General features: G+C 40.9%; 1 protein-coding gene across 1 annotated transcript in view; it reads left to right on the plus strand.

The window, feature by feature from the left end:
* The first annotated feature begins 137 nt into the window (after window positions 1-137).
* Window positions 138-25159, plus strand: part of PARG (poly(ADP-ribose) glycohydrolase) — a 117409-nt gene continuing 92387 nt past the window's right edge. The window contains exons 1-7 of the mRNA XM_068982315.1: window positions 138-357; window positions 9564-9630; window positions 10220-11206; window positions 12070-12253; window positions 17380-17502; window positions 17636-17719; window positions 22590-22664. Of these exons, the coding sequence (XP_068838416.1) occupies window positions 138-357; window positions 9564-9630; window positions 10220-11206; window positions 12070-12253; window positions 17380-17502; window positions 17636-17719; window positions 22590-22664 (1740 nt within the window). The remainder of the gene's footprint in view (window positions 358-9563; window positions 9631-10219; window positions 11207-12069; window positions 12254-17379; window positions 17503-17635; window positions 17720-22589; window positions 22665-25159) is intronic.

Below are 25159 nucleotides of genomic sequence, written 5' to 3' on the forward strand. Positions count from 1 at the left end.
CTGCAGAAGCAGTCAGCGGCAGAGGGGGCATGGTGCCGGGCGGCACCGAGGAGGGGGCGCAGTCCGTCCCTCCCAGGGCTAGTGAATGAGGCTCTACGCCCGGGCTGGCCCGGAGACTCAGTGCTGCGGGTCCCAGCATGAGTGCGGGCCCCGGCTGTGAGCCCTGCACCAAGCGACCCCGCTGGGACGCCGCTGCAACTTCTCCGCCGGCCGCCTCGGACGCCCGGAGCTTCCCCGGCAGGCAGAGGCGCGTCCTCGATTCCAAGGACGCTCCGGTGCAGTTCAGGGTCCCGCCGTCCTCGTCAGGTTGCGTCCCGGGCCGGGCGGGACAGCACCGAGGCAGCGCCACCTCTCTTGGTACGTGGGGAGATAAAGCTCTTGGTCCTTCTCCTTGGCCCAAACCTCTTTTTGGTCTGTCTCAGGAGCCAGGGACTCTAGCATCTTCCTACCCCCTTTCTAGTCTTGTTACACCACTCTGAACTCCGAGGTCCCCTTGCTAAGCCCCCCAAGACCGCGACTGGGAAAATAGAGTCGCATTTTCCCCCACGGCGATTGGTGGTGTGAGAAACCTTGATGAACAGTCACTTACTGGGCGGGAAGTGATAAGATATTCCACCTGTTTGCTTTTTTCGCGTTTGAGTAATTGCCTTAGTCGTTGTTGCTGCTGTTAAGGAAGTTTAATTGTGGATGTGAAGCTTCAGCCTCTAGATGAGAAGAAAGCTACAAAAAAAAAATCATAGCTTATCTCAATTTAGATTCTTAGTCCCTGAATGCAGAGCCGTTCATCTTAGCTGGCATTAAACTTGGCTCTGGCATACTATGTTGAACAAAAGTTACTTGGTCTCTGTGTTCAGACCCTAAAATCTGTCAGGAGAGATGGACGATTATAAAAGTCAACATAATAAACGGTAATGGATGTTCCAGTTCATAAGGGAACGGAACATAATGGTAGAGTTAGGTGTACCTAATCCAGTTTGTAGGCTCAAAGATAATCTCCCAGCCAGAAGATAAGAATTTTATTCTGAAGACTAAAGAGTAATGCAGATGACACCACCCTTAGGGCAGAAAGTGAAGAGGAACTAAAGAACCTCTTGATGAAGGTGAAAAAGGAGAATGAAAAAGTTGGCTTAAAGCTCAACATTCAGAAAACGAAGATCATGGCATCTGGTCCCATCACTTCATGGCAAATAGATGGGGGAAACAGTGGCAGACTTTATTTTTTTGGGCTCCAAAATCACTGCAGATGGTGACTGCAGCCATGAAATTAAAAGACGCTTACTCCTTGCAAGAAAAGTTATGACCAACCTAGACAGTATATTCAAAAGCAGAGACATTACTTTGCCGACTAAGGTCCGTCTAGTCAAGGCTATGATTTTTCCAGTAGTCATGTATGGATGTGAGAGTTGGACTGTGAAGAAGGCTGAGGACCGAAGAATTGATGCTTTTGAAGTGTGGTGTTGGAGAAGACTGTTGAGAGTCCCTTGGACTGCAAGGAGATCCAACCAGTCCATTCTAAAGGAGATCAGTCCTGGGTGTTCTTTGGAAGGAATGATGCTAAAACTGAAACTCCAGTACTTTGGCCACCTCATGCGAAGAGTTGACTCATTGGAAGAGACTCTGATGCTGGGAGGGATTGGGGGCAGGAGGAGAAGAGGATGACAGAGATGGCTGGATAGTATCATGGACTCGATGGACGTGAGTTTGAGTGAACTCCGGGAGTTGGTGATGGACAGGGAGGCCTGGTGTGCTGCAGTTTATGGGGTCGCAAAGAGTTGGACACGACTGAGTGACTGAACTGAACTGAAGAGTAATGAGGGGTTAGCTAGATGAAGAGAAGTTAATGAAGTGATCCCAGAGTGCAGCTGATGAATATTGTGGACAGGGGAGAGTAGTGAGAGATGGGGTTGCAGAGAGAGGCAAAGATCAGGTCATACTGGGCGTGCTGAGGGCTTTGACCTTTATTTCTAAGGGCAATAAGAAACTATTAAAAGGCTTCAATAGGGGAGTGACATAATTGGATATATATTTTTTAAAATACATATATATTAAAATATACATATTTTAAAGATCTTCGTTGCTAGTGTGTGGAAAATGAAGAATGGATTGAAAGGGAGCAGAAGTGCAGGCCCAAGACTGGTTAAGGAGTTAGTCTACATGGGAAATAATGATGGTTTATACTTGGTTGCAGGCAGTAGTTGGAGAAGGAAATGGCAACCCACTCCAGTACTGTTGCCTAAAGAATTCTGTGGACAGAGGAGCCTGGTGGGCTGCTGTCTATGGGATTGCACAGAGTTGGACATGACTGAAGCGACTTAGCATGCATGCATGCATTGGAGAAGGAAATGGCACCCCACTCCAGTATTCTTGCCTGGAGAATCCCAGGGACAGAGGAGCCTGTTGGGCTGCTGTCTGTGGGGTCACACAGAGTCAGACATGACTGAAGCAACTTAGCAGCAACAGGCAGTAGTAAAGGGGAAATGTGGATGGATTTAGGAGAGAACAGGACATAAGGGTTTGTACCTCATAAGAAATATATATGAGCTGGAAATATAGATTTGGAAGTTCTTACAATATACACCATTATTGATGCTTTGGAAGTAGATTAGATGGTATAAAGCATATACTGAAAAAAAAAGGTGACCTAGGACAGAAACTTTAGGAACACTGCCATATAAGAGTAGACTGAAGGGAAGCAACCAGGGAAGTAGGAGGAAAGCCTGGCTCTTGGTCGTGCAAGGATAGGAGCGTTTCAAAAAGGAAGCGTTGGTCAACAGTGTAAGAGAATGGACAGAGGTCAGGCCGTCCTCTGACAAATGGTGTACACTTAGTCCTCTCAGGACTTACGGGCAGTGGCGAAGCAGACCTCCAATGAGCAATGAAGGATGAGCAGGGTTTGATTTATAAACCAAGGAGAGAGAAAACTATAAAGGCCGAGGGAATGGGATGTACGAAAGGTGGCTTGATAGGAGCACAGGATGACAAGACTGTCCGTTAAGGCTGGGAAGGAGCGGAAGAGCTTATTTATGGACAAAGTCAAGTGCCATTTCAAGGAGTTTGGACACTATTCTGTGGTTAATGGGGAACCACTAAACGGTCAGTTTCTTTGGTGGCTCAGGTGTAAAGAATCCTGCAGCGGGGGAGACGTGGGTTCAATCCCTGGGTCGGGAAGATCATTTGGAGAAGGTCATGGCAACCCACTCCAGTATTCTTGCCGGGAACATCTCATGAACAGAAGAGCCTGGCGGGCAAGGTCCTTGGGTTGCAAAGAGTTGGGCACAACTGAAGCGACCGAGCGCAGAGTATGACTAAAAAGCTTATAAGAAAGGGTTGCAGTCGTTTGGTTGATATTTTTGGAAAGGTGGCTTAGGCAGTGATCTTTGGACTTTTCTGACTGCAACCCGCAGTAGATATATCTCCTGATTAACATGCCATATTTATAACAAACGTTTCATGAAATAAACTTAGCTTTACTATGTATGAAGCATTCTCATGTTGTCTGTAATATTTAACTAAAAAATGTTGGTCATTTGTAGTTTCTGGGACACTGGGTTAGAGAAAGTCGAGACTGCAGACAGGGAGACCAGTCATGAGACCAGTGCAGGTGAGCTGGCCCACTGAGTGATGTAACTATGCTTGTAATATTGGTGCTCTTTTGAAGATGGGGAGAAAGGTGGATTTAAGGTTTAGGATGTAGATTTTAGAGGACTTGTTGAAGGAGAGTGGAAGGGAGAGGAACTGAGGGTGACCTCCAGGTACTGTGACTTCTGTGACAGGCTCATTTGTGGTCCTGTTATAGGTCCTATAAAGGAGGAGGAGTGAGGGAGAGGGGTGGCTATCAGTCCTTACTGATTGGATCTTCTGATTTTCTGCAGAAGAGGAACTGACTTAATACTTGGGCTGTACTTGTGCATGTGTGTAAATGTTTTCTGTATACCTGGCAGAGGACGCCAATGAACAAAATATTCAAAGTGTAAATTTGTATCAAAATCTGTTGGTTGAGATTTTGGCATTCTTTTAGGAACTTGGTATTTAAAATTTTTATATGTGCTTATCCTAGGAGAAGTAAGGTAGGGAAATGGATGTTTATTCAGTACCTTTAAATTCTGTGTTATTTATCTTCCTGGGCATTTTTCTTATACTGATAGAAATCTGCACGTCTGCATACAGGCAGAACTCCGCTTCTGACTCACATTCCGATGGGGAATGGTTCATCCAGTTGTACTGGTATAGGAGCTTCCCTTTTCCACCTACTAACAGTTACCTGTAAACAGTGAGGAGTTTCTCTCCTCACTTCAGGGATGGCCCCAGGGTAGGTCGTTGGTGGTTGGGGGCTTGTCTGGAGCTATATTGTTCCCATCTCCCTTATCGTTTTTTTAGCCTTAGTGCCGTCAAAAGCATCTTCAGACCTCTTTGCTCATCTCAAAACTTTCCCACTGTCCATTGCTCTTTGGACTCACCACACCGTTCCTTCCCATGCCTTATCGTCCTGCTGCTGGAGGAAAGAGGCTTTTTGTGAAGGTGGGGTGTTCCTTTGAGTACAAGTGAATTTTTCTGCATTTTATGCCTTTTGACTGTATCTCTAGCACCTAATTTAATGATTTGCTCATTGAAAGATGCTGGATACTGAGTGAGGTTACTGATATTATGTGATGTAAAGTCAGAGTAAAGATGGAGAACTAATGATCTCAGTGAAAAAAGAGATTGGGTGGAAATGTTGGTAGAGGATACATTTCTTGAGTTTCTTCTTTGTGAGACTGGCCACTTAGTATTTTCCTCTCACTGATCCACATAAGCCTTGGAAATAAGTATTGTTAATCCCAGTTTATAGGTGAGCAAGTAAAGTCTCAAAGAAATGAAGTACATTATTACTAAGTGACTGAGCAAAGATCTCAAGTGGGCCTTAGGAAGCATCACTAGGAACAAAGCTAGTGGAAGTGATGGAATTCCAGTTGAGCTCTTTCAAATCCTAAAAAATGATGCTATGAAAGTGCTGCACTCAATATGCCAGCAAATTTGGAAAACTCAGCAGTGGCCACAGGACTGGAAAAGGTCAGTTTTTGTTCTAATCCCAAAGAAAGGCAATGCCAAAGAATGCTCAAACTGCCGCACAGTTGCACTCATCTCACACGCTAGTAAAGTAATGCTCAGAATTCTCCAAGCCAGCTTTCAGCAATATGTCAACCGTGAACTTCCAGATGTTTAAGCTGGATTTAGAAAAGGCAGAGGAACCAGAGATCAAATTGTCAACATCCGCTGGATCATGGAAAATGCAAGAGAGTTCCAGAAAAACATCTACTTCTGCATTATTGACTATGCCAAAGCCTTTGACTGTGTGGATCACAATAAACTGTGGAAAATTCTGAAAGAGATGGGAATACCAGACCACCTGACCTACCTCTTGAGAAGCCTATATGCAGGTCAGGAAGCAACAGTTAGAACTGGACATGGAAAAACAGACTGGTTCCAAATAGGAAAAGGCGTACGTTGAGGCTGTATATTGTCACCCTGCTTATTTCACTTCTATGCAGAGTACATCATGAGAAACGCTGGGCTGGAAGAAGCACAAGCTGGAATCAAGATTCCTGGGAGAAATATCAATCACCTCAGATATGCAGATGACACCACCCTTATGGCAGAAAGTGAAGAGGAACTAAAAAGCCTCTTGATGAAAGTGAAAGAGGGGAGTGAAAAAGTTGGCTTAAAGCTCAACATCCAGAAAACGAAGATCATGGCATCTGGTCCCATCACTTCATGGCAAATAGATGGGGAAACAGTAGAAACGGTGTCAGACTTTATTTTTTTGGGCTCCAAAATCACTGCAGATGGTGACTGCAGCCATGAAATTAAAAGACACTTACTCCTGGGAAGAAAAGTTATGACCAACCTAGATAGCATATTGAAAAGCAGAGATATTACTTTGCCAACAAAGGTCTGTCTAGTCAAGGCTATGGTTTTTCCAGTGGTCATGTATAGATGTGAGAGTTGGACTATAAAGAAAGCTGAGCGCTGAAGAATTGATGCTTTTGAAGTGTGGTGTTGGAGAAGACTCTTTAGAGTCCCTTGGACTGCAAGGATATCCAACCAGTCCATCCTAAAGGAAATCAGTCCTGAGTTTTCACTGGAAGGACTGATGTAAAGCTGAAACTCCAGTACTTTGGCCACCTGATGCAAAGAGCTGACTCATTGGAAAAGACCCTGATGCTGGGAAAGATTGAGGGCAGGAGGAGAAGGGGACAACAGAGGATGAGATAGTTGGATGGCATCACTGACTCAATGGACATGAGTTTGAGTGAACTCCGGGAGTTGGTGATGGCCAGGGAGGCCTGGCGTTCTGCGGTCTATTGGGTTGCAAAGAGTCGGACATAACTGAGTGACTGAACTGAATTGAGCAAAGATCTCAGGCCAAGATTTTGTTTGATTCTGTTTTGTGTCTATTTCATCACCTCCTATGGCCTCTCTCTTTGTTTACTGTGATTACTTCTAGTTAAAAGAAAGATTCCCTGGAACCTGGGACATGTCATTTTATGCTTTGTTGTTGTTTAGCCGCTAGGTCGTGTCTGACCCTCTGCGACCCCAGGCCTCCCTGTCCCTCACTTTCTCCCAGAGTTCGCCCAAGTTCATGTCCATTGAATCGGTGATGCTATCCATTTTATGCTTACTTCAGGAATAAGAGGGATACAGCTGAAACAGTCCTGTGATGTGCTGTAAAAGAAACCTTTGGAAGCCAGAAACTGTAGCATTGGTAGGCTCTCCTTTCTCTGGGGTCCTTGGAAGAACTGAGGACTGTTTTATTAGCAGGAAATGATGGTTCCTAGCCTCTTACTTCTCCTTCACCCTGTTCTCAGGCTTCAGGAATTATAATAGGAAGCCTGAAGCTAGAGAGAGAACACATTCTCAGTGTCAGAACTGCAGGAGACGCCCTCCCCTTCAGCTGCACTGTAACACTCTTCATAGTTTTTCATGAAATGATGTTGCCTGCACTCTTTAGGTTCAGTTGACTTGTCATGATAGTGTCATGCTTCGTGTGTGCTATAGGAACATAGTCATATCGTACCATCAAATCTTTACATTTATGGGAAAAGGTATTTTAAATTCTATACTGACTCAGAAAATGAATTTTTTTGCCCATTTGCTGTGCTTGATATAATGAAATTAAATAGAGAAGATGGAACTGTAGAAAAAGTTTCAGAATCAACTGGTTTATTCTCACTCTTTTGTGACTAGAATTAATTTTTTCTCTGAAGTCTAATTTACTGTAGAAGTATTACCTTCATAAAATGACTAAAGTCGTGGTGTTTAACAAGAAATATCAAATATATATGTACAATTTTTGTGACAAATGATTTTTAAACTGCTGATAAAAGATTTTGACTAGTTAGAATGTTAGTATTTAGTATAAAATGTGAATTACATGGCACTCAAATACAGTGATAAATAAATGATTGATTTTCATGTATTTGGGACGGCGTGTCATGTTATGGTGTTTGAAGGGACATGGGTAAATAAGAGGGTTTGTGATCTAAGGTGCCTAGATTCTTACGTTGCAGTTTAGACAGTAGTTGAGAATGTTCAAGATTTTATGGTTTCTCATATTAAAGAGCTTCCCTGGTGCCTCAGATGGAAAAAAAATCTGCCTGCAGTGCAGGAAACCTAGGTTCGATTGCTAGGTCAAGAAGATCCCCTGGAGAAGGGAATGGCAACCCACTCCAGTGTTCTTGCCTGGAGAATTCCTTGGACAGAGGAGCTTGGTGGCTATAGACCATGGGGTCACAAAGAGTCAGACACAACTGAGCGACTAACACTTCCACTGTCATGCTAAAATGTTATATACATGTAATCCACATGCAATACATTAAATTTTAAAGCATGCTTAAATTTCTAATGTTTATATGAATTTGGCTTCCATTTATTTATGGTTTATGTACCTTGCTGAACCATTAATTCTACTTTTGCTACTATCTGCTGGTCATCTATCTAGTTATCTCTTTGGCATTTCAAATTTAGTGTGTTCATATTGACCCAGCCATGTTTTCCCCCTACATCCAGTTCTCTTACCGTCTGCATTTCCAGTTAATGTTCTCACCGTCTTTCAAGTCTCAGGCTTAAAGTTTAGTGCCACTTCTCACCTCTGTCATTTTGGAATCTGTGATGACTCTCACTTCTCAACTTCTGTTCTCTATTCTTACAAAGACAAGACTAGTTTTGGATCTTGACCAATAGCTCTTCAACTTTGCTGATCATCAGAACCACTATTAAGGGGGGAAAAAAATACAGAACCCACCTCCCCTCGTACCTCCATCATCACATATAGATTTTCATTCGGGTCTAGATGTGGCCCTTGGATCCGTCTGTTGTCAGCCTTGACGACTCAGTTGGCTTGGGGACCGCTGACCTAGACCAGTACCTTCCTCGTCAGCTCCTAACGGTAGACTCCTCCTCCTTGCCCTTCACTCCAGCTGTCTAGGCTGTGTGTCCTGCCTGACTGGGAGCCTCCTAGATTTCAGTTCTGGCGTTACAGCTCTGAATGTGACTTTAGACGATATTTTGTACCTCTCTTTGTGGGTTTTTCAGGAATCTCTTTGGTTCCTTGCTGACCTTTCAGCCATATTTTCTGTTGTTTTCTTCATATTTCTCTACCATTGGTTCTGTTGTTTATTCTTCAAGAACTGCTTATCAGATGATCCCACTTTCTTCAAGTCCCTAAAGCAGTCCTTTCCTCAGAAATATCTTAATTTCTAATCAGGGTCTTTTTGAATGCATTTTACTTTTTAAACCTATTATTACTATTATTTTGGCCTCACTGTGCACTTGCAGGACCTCAGTTCCCCAACCAGGCATTGAACCTGGGCCAGGTCAGTGAAAGTGCCGAATCCTAAACACTAGACCACCAGGGACCTCCCTTAGGATCTCTTTTAATACCAGTAATAACTGGTAACTAACATTTACTGAGCATATGGTAAGCGGTTTGCAGTGGTTGTTACTTTAAACCTCACAATAACCCAAGAGAGACACTATTAATTTGCACATCTACTGATGAGGAGTCAGACACAGAGAGGCGGCTCTTCATGAAATCACACAGGAAGTCAGAAGGAGAGCCAGGGTTTGGACCTAGGTGAAGAATCCGCCTGCAGTGCAGGAGACACAGAAGGTGCGGGTTCGATCCCTAGGTCCAGAAGAGCCCCTGGAGACGGAAATGGCAACCCACTCCTGTTCTCTTGCCTGAAAATTCCCATGGACAGAGGAGCCTGGCAGGCTGTTTAGTCCAAAGGGTCACAAAGAGTCAAACAATGAGCAACTAAGCACACAGTCTGATTTCAGAGTCTGTAGTCTCATCCGTTAGACCAGACCAGTTCCTTTAAGGTCTGGTCACTTTTATCTTCTGTGCCAAATGTATTTATGTTTATGTTCCTGTATTTTCTCCCATTGCTTGCATGAGGAAGGAACAATTGATCTTTTTTTAATCCGCAGAACCTAGCTTAATGCCTTCCATGTGTATCTGCTGCTTCCATAGGTATTCTCTCCTTGAAGGTATGCATGCACATAGATTTTTCTTTCCTTCACAGTTTCCAAGCAGAAGACGATAACCAGTTGGATGGACACTAAAGGAATCAGGACAGTGGGATCAGAAAGGTACAGAAACATGCTTGTCTAGAGGAGCGAACAGCCTGATGTATGGGTGTTGGGTCGCGGCTCACGCTGGTGTCTCTCCTTTTTGCTCTCACGTTTTCCTGTGTTGGCGTTTCCGTTGATGCTGTGCGCCAGGGATGGTTTAGTGACCCTGAGATGCAGAGATGAGGCAGTAGTGGTCTCTGCCTTTAAGATGCTTACAGTGAGTGGTGCTGACAGACGCCGAAAAGCACAGATTCTTACGTGTGTGATCGACGCCGCAGCCAAGATGCAGACAAGGCGCCGTGGCAGTTAGCATGTAGAGCAGACAGTCCGCTTTACCTTTGCAAGAGGGGCCGCACAGGAGGCGAGAGAGGGTTAACACTGCTTTCTGGCTGGTGTTTGCCAGGCACACAGTTGGGAAAAGGGCATTATAGGCAAATGTGCAACGGTATGGAGTCGTGAAAGAGCATGCTGTATGCTCAGGTAATCGCAAGCTTAATTATGGCTCTGATATTGTAGGGATGTGTTTGGGTCAGTGATCTTTTTGTGTCATAAATTCTCTCTGTTGTATCATAAGTTCTGTTGTATCATTCTTTCTGCTCTTTTACAGTTTGCATAGTGAAGAAAACGACAATACAAGAGAAGACTCCATGATGAGTTCTGTACAAAAAGATACCTTTTATCAACATAACATGGAAAAATTAGAAAACGTCTCTCAGCTAGGTTTCGATAAGTCACCAGTTGAAAAAAGTACACAGTATTTGAAGCAGCATCAGACTGCAGCTGTGTGTCAGTGGCAGAATGAAGGGAGACACTCGGAACGGCTTTTGGACAGTGAACCTCCTGCAGTAACTCTGGTGCCAGAGCAGTTCAGTAACGCTAATGTTGGCCGCTCACCCCAAAATGATGGTCACAGCGACACAAATAGTGAGGAGAGTCGAGATAACCAGCCGTTTCTGACACATGTGAAGCTTGCGAACGCACAGCAGACGGTGGAAGATGGACAGGGCAGGGAAGCCAGAAGCCGCCAGAAGTGTAGTGGGGCTCGCCATCCTGCAGAAGCCCGCGCAGGGTGTCGGCAGGAGGAGACAGACGTGCTGCCGGAGAGCCCCTCGTCGGACGTTAGCTCTGAGGATGCTGGTACTGGACTGAAAAATGCCAACAGATTGAGCAGACAAGAAAGTGGTCTAGGAAATTCTCCTCCGTTTGAGAAAGAAAGTGAACCCGAGTCACCAATGGACGTAGATAATTCCAAAAATAGTTGTCAGGATTCAGAAGCAGATGAAGAGACAAGTCCAGGTTTTGATGAACAGGAAGATAGCAGTTCTGCTCAAACAGCAAATAAGCCTTCAAGGTTCCAACCAAGAGAAGCTGACACTGAGTTGAGGAAGCGGTCCTCTGCTAAGGGAGGTGAGATTCGATTACATTTCCAGTTTGAAGGAGGAGAGAGTCGAGCTGGAATGAATGATGTGAATGTCAAGCGACCTGGAAGTACTTCTAGCCTGAATGTAGAGTGCAGAAATTCTAAGCAACATGGGAGAAAGGATTCTAAAATCACAGATCATTTCATGAGAGTGCCCAAAGCAGAGGACAAAAGGTAATTTTTACCATCAAGAGTGTCTTCAGTAGGGTAATGTGTTACATAATTTTGTGAGGGGGAGTTTCACGAAGTTATGGTTTGCACTGAAGGCAAGAAATAATTGTCTTTCTTATTAATTAATAATGCCTGATTTAAACTTAGACTCAAATGTTAAATTCTAAAAATCACAGAAACAGAAAAGAAGTAAATAATTAATCAGATTTTACTTTCGTGAACTTCCTTCTGAGATTTATGGGAATTACTCGGTCATAAATATGATAGTAACTACTGTTACCTCAGGCTACTGTACATGCATTTTCTCTAATGCTCTGACAGCAGGCAGGTGGTGTTGCACTCACCTCACAAATGAGAAGACTGAAATTGGTTAGGAAAGTCACTGAGATTATGTAACTTGTGGGGAGTAAAGCTGGGATTTAAATCCCAGCCTGTATGATTACAAAAAAATGTAAGTAGAAAAATTACCTTAAAGCCCACTCCATAATTTTTGTGATCTTTTATGGCAAGCACGCCATAGTAAGTTCACTTCATTGAAAATTGTTGTCTGGAGTCCTAAGAAGTAGCTGACACGGTGCACCATGACTTGTTTGGCAGTGTATCTGTTGTTTTACAAGGCCCCTTTTTTCAGAAGGTGGTTTACATGTGTTTGGAAATTCCTTCCACAGACTATTGAAAATAAGCTCTTGGCTTTTATTGTAAGCCTTATAAGCTTTTTGTTGTTTTGTTTTTTCTAAATACTAAGGAGAAAGAGCAAGCTTGGCACATTTTAAACAATAACTTCTGGGTAAGTATTTTTACTTGTGTATCTAAGTGAATTTAAACAGTGAGTGGTTTGTGATTGAATATATTTGTTTTGATCTTAGAAAAGAACAATGTGAAATGAAACATCAAAGAACAGAAAGGAAGATCCCTAGATACATTCCACCTCACCTTTCTCCAGATAAGAAATGGCTTGGAACTCCTATTGAGGAGATGAGAAGGATGCCAAGGTGTGGGATCCGGCTGCCTCCCTTGAGACCATCTGCCAATCACACAGTGACTATTCGGGTAGATATTACCTCTTACCTATAAAGAGAGAAGGTGCTAAGTTTCCATTTATTGTGATACTTGTGAAAAACAGACCAATGCACAGAAAGTGCTTCTCTTTTCTGCACATATAAAGTACTGAGAAGTCTATAGAACAGAGAAATGTGATGATAGGCTACTTAACACGGTGCTTAACACACCTGTAAGATGAATCACTGTTAACTGCTGAGGGTACTGAATATTCTGTATTGTTAAGAAAATTTATTGGATTAAAAAATTCAATTGACAATATTTATTGAGTACCCACTACATGTTAGATACTAAAATTCAAAATTGTATGTTGTTCAGTATCCTCAAATTATTCTCCGGTTTGATCCTCTTTTTCTGAGCTTTAGTTTCTTCTAGACATCCCCATCACTATCCCATAGATATCTCAAGCTCAGCATTTCTAAAACCAACCTCATTTTTAAAGAATCTGTGGTTAAATATACATAATATGAAGTTTACCAACTTGATCATCTTTTAAGTGTGCATTTCAGTGGCAGTGTTGTGCAACCATTACCACTGTTCATTTCCAGAAATTTTTCATCTTCCTGCACATAAGCTCTACCTACTAAACAGTAACTTCTCATTCCTCACTAACCCTGGGAACCTCTTTCATACTTTTCATGGGTTCTTTTAAAAAAATTAAAAGAAAAACTTTATTGAGCATTTAAGTGTTCAATTATATTCAGTTAGTTTACTGAGTTAGGCAACCATCACCGTAATCCAATCTTAGAACATTTCTGTCACTCTTAGAGTAGTTTTAAATATCCATGTCTTAGGAATTCTCTGGCTCTCCACTGGTGAGGACTCAACGCTTTCACTGCCGTGGGCCTGGGTTTGATTCCTGGTCAGGAAATTAAGATCCCACAGCCATGTGGCATGGCCAGCAAAAACAACAAAAAAAAGAATCCATGCAGGATTAAATATTCATCTCATTTATTAGATTCTATATTGGATTTCACAGGGGCTACTTAAAGAAACTCTCTGCTCTTAAACAACTTAGCCTGCTGCTGCTGCTGCTGCTAAGTCGCTTCAATCATGTCCGACTGTGCGACCCCATAGACGGCAGCCCACCAGGCTCCCCCATCCCTGGGATTCTCCAGGCAAGAACACTGGAGTGGGTTGCCATTTCCTTCTCCAATGCATGCAAGTGAAAAGTGAAAGTGAATTCACTCAGTCCTGTCCGACTCTTAGTGACCCTATGGACTGCAGCCCACCAGGCTCCTCCGTCCATGGGAGTTTCCAGGCAAGAGTACTGGAGTAGGGTGCCATTGCCTTCATGTGATTAAATATTCTGAAGTACAGAACTCATTAGTGTGGTTAGGTAAAAGCAACATTGAGCAGGGTGGTGGAGTTTGAGCTGAGTTCTTAAAGATGAGAGGAAATTTCTGAAATGGAGTTAGTAAGGCAAGGGAATTCTAGATAGATATATAACCTTTATAGGAAAAGGCTGTGCAGTTTAAAATTTTTACAGATGGAAAGCAATTGATTTGCTAGAACTGAGTATTTGGATGGAAAATGGTGGAAGAGTAGACTTGAAAAGTAGTTTGGGTCCATTGTAGAGGGCTTTAGGTATCAGAAACTGAGTCTATAAGAATTGGAAATCATGGGAATGTCTGTGCAGACGATAGCTGTACTACATACATAGCAAGGTTGATCAGACGGCTGTATGTAAGGATAACTGAGGAGAGGATACATTGGAAGCAGGAAAAGGTACGAGCTCGGTTAAGAGATGAAGAGTAAGCAAACAGTGATGATTGAATTGTGCTTCATGAAAGTGGCTCAGGGCTTCTTTTGACATTGACTCAGATTTCTTTTCTAAACTATATATTTAACTATGAAAAACCTCTCGTGAAAGAACTAACCTGTGTTCACTTTTAAAAATGCTTAATACCTTTTTTTTTGCTTAATACCATATTTTAACCAGCAGGTTTTACCAAGAGAACTCATTTTTGTGCAGGTCATAGAATCAGGGTTCTCTTGCTACTGCTGTTTGAAGCATTTCCTTAAACATCAAAATAACAGCATAAAAAAGTTACCATCTGGCAGCTGTTTAGGTGTGTGGATAGGATCTTCTTAGTATCGGATGAGAGATATAAGTGAGTGATGAAAGCTTTAGCTGTCGTCTCTCAATTTCACAGTCCTCCAGTTAGTCTCTTTGCTGTTGATAGAATAAGTGTAGTCACTCTAAAAATTGTATTTATTAAAATAGCTTTTATTTAAATATAATGATTTTGTATTAGAACTCGTAGGGAAAAAAGAGTTCTGCTCTTTAAAAAAGTTTGGAAATAACTGAGACAGGGTAGTAATTGTGGGCATATAAAAGAATAAATGCAAGTTGTTTTGAGATTTTATTGATAGGACACTGTGAATTCTTAACTGTGGGTGATACGGGAAAAGGAGGCATTGATAATGTATGTGAAATTTAAAAAAGGCTTGAGTGACTGACAAGATGTTAATGGTTAAGATTTGGAAAAAGATTGATCAGGGGAAATAAGTGATATTTTGACTTTTCCTGCTTCCTCTCCCCCACTGCCCACAAAGAAAACCTGAAGCATCTTATACCACCATTAATTAATCTCTATAATTACTGTTTGTCAAATATCCAATGAATTTATAAAAGTTTTATTACAAAAGTAATGCAGGGTCAATGAAAAAAGTTTAAGAATTTGGTGTGTTTTCTTCTAGATTCTTTTTCCTGAATATGGTAGTAGTATGCTATATGTATGGGCTTCCCTTGTGGCTCAGACGGTAAAGCGTCTGCCTACAACGCGGGAGACCTGGGTTCGATCCCTGGGTCGGGAAGATGCCCTGGAGAAGGAAATGGCAACCCACTCCAGCATTCATGCCTGGAGAATCCCGTGGACCAAGGAGCCGGGTGGGCTACAGTCCATGGGGTCGCACAGTCGGACACGACTGAGCGACTTCACTACGCTCACTATGCTGTATGTATAGTTAATGGTTGTTAAATTAGGTAGTCCTTGGTTACCTTTCTAAGGTGCCAGATATTAACAGTTACAGCATGTGAAGTCATGCTATAACCTGGCATTTAGTGTTAGGAATGGAAGACAGTCGGAAATTGCGTGGACGCGATAATGCGTGATTGTCTGTAAATGCACTCATGCACACGACACTCACCCACACACAAACATGTACACACATACAGGCAAACGCATGTATAGGCGTGTGCTGTACACACGCATACACACATCTGAACTACGGACACGCAGAGACACGTCTATTCTTATCTGTTATGTTCCCCTGTGTGTGAGGCTCTGCTCGTGCCTGGTCTTGTCACCCTAGATCACAGGGAAGGTCTTTACAGAGTCACCTTTGGGGTCCCCACATGGAGGATAAAATACTTCTGGCAGGATGGACGTCTCAGCCACTTTTGAGTCTTGAACGTCCCTTTTTGTTTCCTCCTTGGAGTATTCTCATCCTTTGGCTTCTCGGACACCATATATTCCTGATTTTCCTCCTGCCTCCTCAAACCCTTGCTTTGTTCCTTTAGCTTCTTGTCTGCATGTGGCCCTTAAACGTTGTTAGAGTTCCCCAGGACTTTTTCATAGGTCCTCTTATTTTTTCCTCTCTTGGAGTAGTCGTATACACACTTGTGGTTTTAATGGTTACCTGTATAAAAGGCCCACAGGTTTATTTCTCTTCGGTTGCAGGCTTTTAATGAAGCTGCCTATTTAACAGTCTTTCCTTCCATAGGCTGTCCCTTTTTTTTGTCCCTTTCATTTTTTCCTACTTCTTTTTCACCTTTGGAGTTGAGCTCAATTGCTACTTCCTCAAAGAAGGATTCCCTAAGCTCACCATATAAGTTAAAATTGTCTAGAAAGATCCTTGTGACATTATGAACCTCTCATTTATAGCATCTTACAGTTGAAATTTTATATTATTTGATGATCTTCAGTGAACTTCTGATTCATGCTATAGTGTGGATGAACCTTGTGTGTGTATATATATATATATATATTTATCCATGTTCATATATATACGTTGAAGGCAAAGGAGAAGGGAGCAGCAGAGGACGAGATGATTAGATAGCATCACCGACTCAGTGGATATGAGTTTGCACAAACTCCAGGAGACAGTTGGAGGACAGAGAAGCCTGGTGTGCTGCAGGCCACAGCGTCACAAAGAGTCGGATACGACTTAACAGTTGAACAACAGCAACAATGTGTGTGTATATAGAGTTGACCCTTGAACAGTTTGAGGGTTAGGGTGCTAACCTTCTGGGCAGTCAAAAATCCGAGTATAACTTTACAGTTGGCCCTCCGTAGCTGAGGTTCCCCATCGAGCAGTTCAATCAGCTGCTGACTATGCGGTGCTGTAGTGTGTATTTTATTGAAAAAGATAACTGTATAAGTGGACCTGTGCAGTTCAAACCCATGTTGTTCAAAGATCAACTGTACGTATATAAACATTTACACATATTGAAAACATACATGTTTGGCTCAGTTGTAAACATTCAAAATACAAAGTTAATATAGTTATTATTCTTAAGTTTAGAGTCCAGTGGAAAAAGTGTGCTCTAGTATGATAATGATCCAATGAAATGAGAGAATAAGCTTACTGCCTATTAGAAAGTTTTTAAAGACTTCTTATAGGAAATGAAAATTGGGCTGGGTACTGAAGGTTGATGTTTAAATAGATAGTGTTTTGGGTAAGAGAGGATGTTAAAAATTGGAATCATTTAGAATCTCTATAGGCAGAAGGGAGCCGTTATAGGATTAGAAGGTTGGGGATACTTTAGAAAGATAATATTATTCCCAAGTGGGAATAAGGGTTTTATGTGGGATGAGTGTATCTGGGAGCAGTTGAGAGTTAGGAAGAGGGATAGAAAGCTGTTACCGGAAATTCAGTCAGGGATTAGTAAGGACCAGGGAACTGGATGGGATGAAGATAGAGTGCCCAGGCCATGATGATTTGGAAACAAACTGAAGGGAAGGAGTGGGAACAACTGAAAGAGACTTATGAGGTTTCTTGCCCAGGAGCTGGTCTGTATTTTTCTAGCATTTACTTCAGCTGATTTCTTTGGATTATTTTACAGAATATAGGCCTAGTTTTGATGCACTTACAGTTTTCTTGCATTTCAGGTAGATCTTTTGCGGATAGGAGAAGTTCCTAAACCTTTCCCAACACATTTTAAAGATTTGTGGGACAACAAGCACGTTAAGATGCCTTGTTCAGAACAAAACTTGTACCCTGTGGAAGATGAGGTGAGAACAAAACTGAACTGAACTCATGTTCTTTTAGTCTCTGAAAGCTATTTCAGTGCTTGCTGTTTGGCTCCTGATTCTGCATGTTAAGAGAACTTGGAATAGTTTCTTCATGTTTTTCTTTTCCTTAAAGAATGGTGAGCGAACTGCAGGGAGCCGGTGGGAGCTCATTCAGACTGCGCTTCTCAACAAGTTTTCTCGACCTCAGAACTTGAAGGTGTGTTCTTTTGTAATTTTTGTCTCTAACATGAGATGAGCCCTGGTCTTTTCCTTCAGAGATGTTGTTTGATCTTTAATAGACTTAGGTAACAGCATTATTTATATGCAAAGTGCTTGCTTCCTGAGGAGCTCTTCTTTAGAGACATTCTTGGTTTATACTCCATCTCTAGGTAATGAGTAGAAGAATTGAGAGTTGTAAATGACTTGCCTGGAGCCACACGGAATAATTTGGAGAACCAGAAATAAGACCTGTTTCTTGATTCCCCATCCAATTTCCTTTGATCCTGGGCTTTGCTTTTCTTTTTGTTTTAGAATTATCCTGCTTCTGAAATGTCTTAAAATCAGGGAAGAATTACGACTTCAGCATTGTTTGCCTGAAGGGAAGCTGAGTTTGCTAATGATTAAGCTTTGTACTTTTTATTGCTTTTAATAACAGCTTCTAGCAGTTTCATAATTTATTAATCTTATATTTTGGCAATAATTTATTTTTTGATTTAAAAAATATTTCGTTTAAGTCCGTAAGGGCAACTGTTAGTTTGTTTTGAGTATAAATTTTGGCACTATAGCCTTATATAAGCTTTTAAAGTTTTTACAACTATAAACAGATTTTTTATACTTCTGTAAAACTTGCTTCGTTCTCTTTGAGAAATTAATTTATTATGTACTGTTTCTTAGGTTTTATACTGATTTTTCATCTATACTTACAAGTTAATCTTAACTTTCTGTACCTTTTCCATCACTCCCTTTTTTTCCCTTAGCTCTTGTTTTCCCTTCATATGAAAAACAGTGATGCATTGTACCATAATATATTTTGAAAATTTCATTTCTTAGGGATAGTGTTTCTCAGCCTTATAATTACCTTTTTAAATGGGAGAAATTCTCAGGGTCTGCCAGAGCTTACTTGTTGTTAATATGTTAATTACATGTGCACAAACGTAAACATACATTAATTACATATGTACAAACATAAAACTAAATAAATCTCTTTATACTTATATCTAGTTATATCAATTTGATTTTTTCCATTTTATACATTTTGACCCATCATTTGAGTTGTGTTCATTATCACTGTGAAAACAATTTGTAATCAGTATTTGCTTTTCGCACAGATTTTAAAACACATATCTGAGCCCCAGAATAGTATGCTGATGAACTTAAAAATTATACTGTATAAAGATAAAATTCTCTGTGTTTACTACTTTTTAACTTATCACAGTTGGTGAATGTTGGTAAAGATAGGGGTCTCTATGCAGAATATCAGCTTGCAAATAAATACGATAGGTCCAGGTTTTAAAGAATTTGACAATCCTCTACTGCAGTGCGTCTTGCTGCTGCTGCTGAGTCGCTTCAGTCGTGTCCGACTCTGTGTGACCCCTTAGACGGCAGCCCACCAGGCTCCGCCGTCCCTGGGATTCTCCAGGCAAGAATGCTGCAGTGGGTTGCCATTTCCTCCTCCAGTGCACGAAAGTGAAAAGTGAAAGTGAAGTCGCTCAGTCGTGTCCGACCCTCAGCCACCCCATGGACTGCAGCCCACCAGGCTCCTCCGCCCATGGGATTTCCCAGGCAAGAGCACTGGAGTGGGGTGCCATTGCCTTCTCCGGCAGTGCGTCTTAGGTACTTCTTTATTTAAAATACCAGCTTTCGTTTCTACAGTGTGTTGTTTTCTGGCCTTTGTATTCATTCCAAAGTGACTGCAGCCATGAAATTAAAAGACGCTTGCTCCTTGGAAGAAAAGCTATGACAAACCTAGAGAGCACATTAAAAAGCAGACACATTACTTTGTCAACAAAGGTTCATCTAGTCAAGGCTATGGTTTTTCCGGTAGTTACGTATGGATGTCAGAGTTGGACTATAAAGAAAGCTGAGCACCAAAGAATTGATGCTTTTGAAGTGTGGTGTTGGAGAAGACTCTTGAGAGTCCCTTGGACTGCAAGGAGATCCAGTCAGTCCATCCTAAAGGAAATCAGTCCTGAATAGTCATTGGAAGGACTGCTGCTGAAGCTGAAACTCCAGTTCTTTGGTCACCTGATGCGAAAGAGCTGACTCATTGGAAAAGACCCTGATGCTGGGAAAGATTGAGGGCAGGAGGAGAAGGGGACAACAGAGGATGAGATGGTTGGATGGCATCACCGACTCGATGGACATGAGTTTGGGCAAGCTCCGGGAGTTGGTGATGGACAGGGAACCTGGCATGCTGCAGTCCATGGGGTCACAGAGTCAGAGATGACTGAGTGACTGAACTGAGCAGATTCATTCCAAAGCCACATTTATAAACTCTCAAGCACAAGCAGACCAATCAGGAATACTGTCCAGACTCTATATGGAAAACAATAATTTAGGGCCTTTAATGGCCTAACAAACAGGATTATTTAAGAATTTACATATTTTTTCTTTAAACATATATCCATAATAGTGTTCTAAATTACATTGCTGCTCACCTCTTTTAGCAATTCCTTAGTGTGCCATGATTATTTTAAAAAGGGGTAATTAATTTAATCTGAATTTCCCTTTCTTGTTTATTTTATGGTAGATTCAGCGTAACAGAGTAATCTATCGAGATTTTCTTCTCTCGACTTAATGGTAATTGTTTCCTTTGCTGAAGGAGCACTATGAGAGGGAGGGGAAAACATTAAATCCTTCTTATAGAATATAATGATATTTTTGCTGTTTTTTTAATGCCATTTGATGTTGAATTAAGAGGGATTAGAGATGTTATAAGTTTAAAAAAGCAACAGTGTCCTCAAAAGTGGTTTACACTGTAATATTTCTATGAATAATATGTCTGATAATTTGCAAAGAATGGGCTTCTTTGTGCGTTAAGTTGTATTTATTGTGAATTATGAACTGGAAAAAAAAAATCACCTAAGAATACTGTGTGGAGTAGCACCCAGGCTCCCCAGGCAGCGCTGGTGGTGAGCAAACTGTCTGGCAGTGCAGGAGGCAGAAGGGGCTCGGGCTCGATGCCTGGGTCAGGCGGATCCCCTGGAGGAGAGCGCGGCGGCCCACTCCAGTGTTCACGGAGAGTCCCAGGGACAGAGGAGCCTGGTAGCCTACAGTCATAGGGCCACATGAGGTTGGGCACGACTGAAGCAACTGAGCATGCACCCGGGTTTCCTGGTGATCGGAGACCTCCGGTGGACTCCTTCTGAGACTTGAAGACTGAAGTAGAGTGAATGTTAGTTAGGAGTTAATGCTATTTATACAACTCCATTAAAGAATCAGAGTGTAAGTGCTATTTAGAATGGTTTTCCTTACCAACTTTGAGGAATAATTTACATATAAGCTAGTACATCCTTTTAAAGAATGTAACCTGATGAAGTTTGACATTTGCATAGACACTTGAAGCTCTCACTGCCGTCAAGATGCAGAGCATTCCTGTCACCCTGCAAAGATTTTTCTTACCCCTTTGCGATCAGTTTCCTCTTTTCTGCACTGGCTGCGGGCAACTAATGATCTGCCTTAAAAAAAAAAAAACACTAAGTATTGGCCACATTTTACGTGATGGAATCATGTGCTAGGTATGCTAGTGTGTCTGGCTTCTTTCACTCAGATGAAGATCTTTGCGATTCATCCGTGTTGCTGAGTGTATCAGTAGCTTATTCCACTGTATGTGGTGTCCGTCGGTTTGCTGTTATAGACATTGCTATTTAATATTTTGTTTGAGGTCCGGAAATCAAATACCAGTAATTTTGGGGAAAAAATTCTTAAAATCTTCTCCTTCTTAATGGAAAATGTATTATAGCTGTGAGAGTAAATTAAAATCTTTTTCTTGTCACGTTATTTCGTGGTTGATGACTTTTCCTTTCCTTTTTCAAGGAACTTGGATATCTTCTTATTTGAAGTAGATTATATACCTTTTTATTGCCTCATTTCTTTTAGCCGAGATGCTTGGTGATAATTTATGTGACATGAAGTATTTTTCAGGAAGCTCTTTGGCAGAATGTAAATTTTTAAAAACTTTTTTCAATGATGAGGAAATTTAGGTTTATGGTAATAACCTAGCACAGTGTTTTTCAGACTTAATATGCCTTCAGTAAAAAGTCTTGAGGTGTATATTGCGATTATAAATGGTATTTTATAAATTCTATATTAATTTAACATGTATTATGAAATATAATAGAAATTTAAAAGGATGCGATGTAATAGTTCTTTCTGCGTAACTAATGGATTGTCTTGTGCCCCACAGGTACTTTACCCCACAGGTAAAGTACTGCATATTCAGACAGTTAGGGTTAAGGAAAAGAAGGAAATGGAAACCCACTCCAGTATTCTTGCCTGGAGAATCCTATGGACAGAGGAGCCTTGCAGGCTTCAATCCATAGGGCTGTAGAGTCGGACCCGACTGAAGCGATATAGCATGTAGCATTCAGACAGTTAAAATTACTCCAGTAGATGGCACACTAGTTTGACCTCAGTCTTTTTTCTTTATTGCTCTCTTCCCCAGGGAGCCTTTTAAGATAGTTTTTCCCTAATTTACTCTCCTAATGAAACTTCATACTAAAACACTATTTATATCTATATATGTAGTGTGACCCTATTAAAGACCAAAAGTCACTATATTATTACTATTTCCTTTTTTTTAACCACCAAGATCCAACTTTTGTCCATTTGGATTATATTGCTTCTGTTTAGAGTAATTATATTTCCCCCTCTATTACTTGACCTTTCTAATCTCAGTTTTCTTAAGTGAATACTGAAGATTAGTATGCATTCTGTTCATTCATAGCTGCTGATATGGAGTAGCTAATGGTGAAAGAAACTTGTCCAACGTTAAGGAATATACTAGAAGTAATTCATAAAGGGGACAGGCTATTCCTAGATAATTCGCTTTCCTGTTTCATGACATTTTACTTATGCTTTTTCCATAGGATGCTATTCTGAAGTACAATGTGGCATATTCTAAGAAATGGGACTTCACAGCTTTGATTGATTTCTGGGATAAGGTAAAAGTATGCTTATTTCTTAAACTATGAAACTAATGTAATATCTCTAATGGAGAAGCTTGAGGAAAATGCACAGAATTCCGTCATACTAGCACCATTATCATCTTTTATTTTTATCAGAAATGCTTCCTGTGACTTTTGTGTGGCTGATTTTTAATTTTGCTTTAGTCTCTCGTTACATGCATTTCCTCTTGTATTTTTGTGCCATTTTCAGTTTTATCAAATGATGGCATATTTCATGCCTAGATTTTGAGAATTCAGTGATTCTCATATCCTCAGACACCTAAAGTTGCATCAGTTTCACTTTGTTTTAGTGTAGTAATATCTTTACATATGTATGTATGTAAATGCTTGTATATGTTTTCCCAAATCTGATGTTTCTTTAGGTGATTCCCGGAAATTAAACGGCTAGGTCAAAAGCCACAACTTTTATGGCCTGGGATTTATGCTATAGAATCATTTTTCCCAAAGGAGTCTGTAGCAGTTTAGTATGCTCTCAGCAAGGTGAAGAATACCACTCTGATAGTACTATTAGAAGAATGAGTTTTATCCATTTTTAAAAATTGGCAGTATATATGTGTGTGTGTGTGTATATATATATATATATATTTTTTTTTTAACATTTTGTTTTGATATGATAGAGTCACAGGAAATTGTAAAGAAATATACAGGGAAGGTCTCACACACTCTTTATTCTGTCTTCCCCAGTGTTGGTTGCTTGATTAAGTATAATTCAGTATCAAAACTAGGAAGCTGACATAAGGCCTTATTCAGAGTGTCCTAGTTATGCTCATTTGTGTGTGTAGTTATGCCGTAAACCGGATAGACTTGTTAGTTTTGGTGGGAAATAGTGCTTACATTTGATGCCTTGTGATGGTGATGAAGCATGCCACGGATTAAAACACCTCCGTCCCCTTGCTGTGAGGCAAGGAAGTCGTTTATCCTCCCTTCTGAATCAGTCTGCTCAGATAGGACCTTGTTTCCCTTTTATCTGGTGACCTTGCCGAGAAGCAGCCCCATAAGAGTACTATGTAGCAAGTTTTGGTGTGTTTAGTGTAGATCATAAAACGAGGTGATTACTAGGTGCTGATGAGAGTTTTATAGTTGTCTAGAGAGAGGAGTTATTACATTTTTGACCTTCTAGGTTTTATTTACTTTGTAAACCTGTGGGAGGGTTCGGGGAGTCCTCACAATTGTACCAAATACTCATTTCTTACTGTTTTCTCTAAGTTTTTCTCTCTGTTTTTGTAGTTATATATAGAGACAAAAGCATATTTAAAATAGTTAACGATATGAAGCTACGTTGCACAAGTTTATCATTTTTAGTCTTAATGGTTGCATAATATTCCATTAAATGATGTATCATTTGCTTAGCCATTCCACTATTAGAGACTCAAGGAATTCTCTTTGTGTAAAGCATGTCTAGATGTTAAGGCTCTTCTTCTGTGGCTGCTATTCCGCTGTTGTCAGTGTACTTAACAGTAGACCTTGGCTGTTTAAAGGGTTGTGTGTTTTTCTGTCCTTCAAAGCTCCAAATGTAGTGATATAGAACTTTACCACGCCACAGCCCACAGGGGTAACGTTGCTCGGGACTGCAGGGTTTAGTGAGAAGTAAGTATTAGACATGTATGTGGGTGGAATTGGAGAAGTGAAAGGAGATCTTGAGTGCAAGGGAAACAGGTGTTTGGCTAGGTTTTAAATTATAAATGAATTATATTTGCTTTTCATGATCTATGTCCACATTTTGGAGCAAGAATGCTTCTTTAAAAAGGGCTCTTAAGTGCTACTAATGAACAGTATTTAGGAATTCTTTACTTAAATGTCACATTCCACTCTGAATGGCATATTTTGCTAAGGAAAAAAATGAAGTTTAAATTCAACATCATATCAGTTTTAGTATTTACACTTAAGTTTATTTGGGGACTGTTAACATTTATCTTGTTAAACCTTGCTTTGGCTAGTTCTATAAGGAATAGGTTTTTCAGATTCATACTACCTTAGAACAGCAGGTGTTAACATAAACAGTCATTAGTGGGATTCCATGCTATAGTTATTACGTAAATGCTGGCATTTAATGTAAGAAATAAGAGACCCAGAATCATGGCAATCCTGCTGTGTGAGCACCCTTATTTAGGATGAAAGTGAGTATTGACTAAGCTTTTTTTAATTTTGTCAGAGACCAGGGAAGATTACAGAAACCAATATGTTATTTTGTAATTTATAATTAAGTATCTAGGTGCCACTGAGTTGCAGTGGCCGTTTTTTAGTGTTTTTTTTTGCATCTTGAATGCTAATAGTGGTCTTCCTCCCTGCCAGCTGTTGGAAAAGCTGGGGAAAAATAATCTGTGTTTTATGGCCCTCCTGTGTGGTGTTCCACAAAATTAAATTCAAACACTTCTATAATTTGTGTTCTAAATGGATCGATACTCTTATTGCTGGCATTTTTCACAGCAAAGTATAGCAAAATGTCCTATATATTAGGAACGTTTCTCTAT

The sequence above is a fragment of the Capricornis sumatraensis genome, chromosome 10 (genome assembly GCF_032405125.1).
Source record: "Capricornis sumatraensis isolate serow.1 chromosome 10, serow.2, whole genome shotgun sequence".
NCBI lineage: Eukaryota > Metazoa > Chordata > Mammalia > Artiodactyla > Bovidae > Capricornis > Capricornis sumatraensis.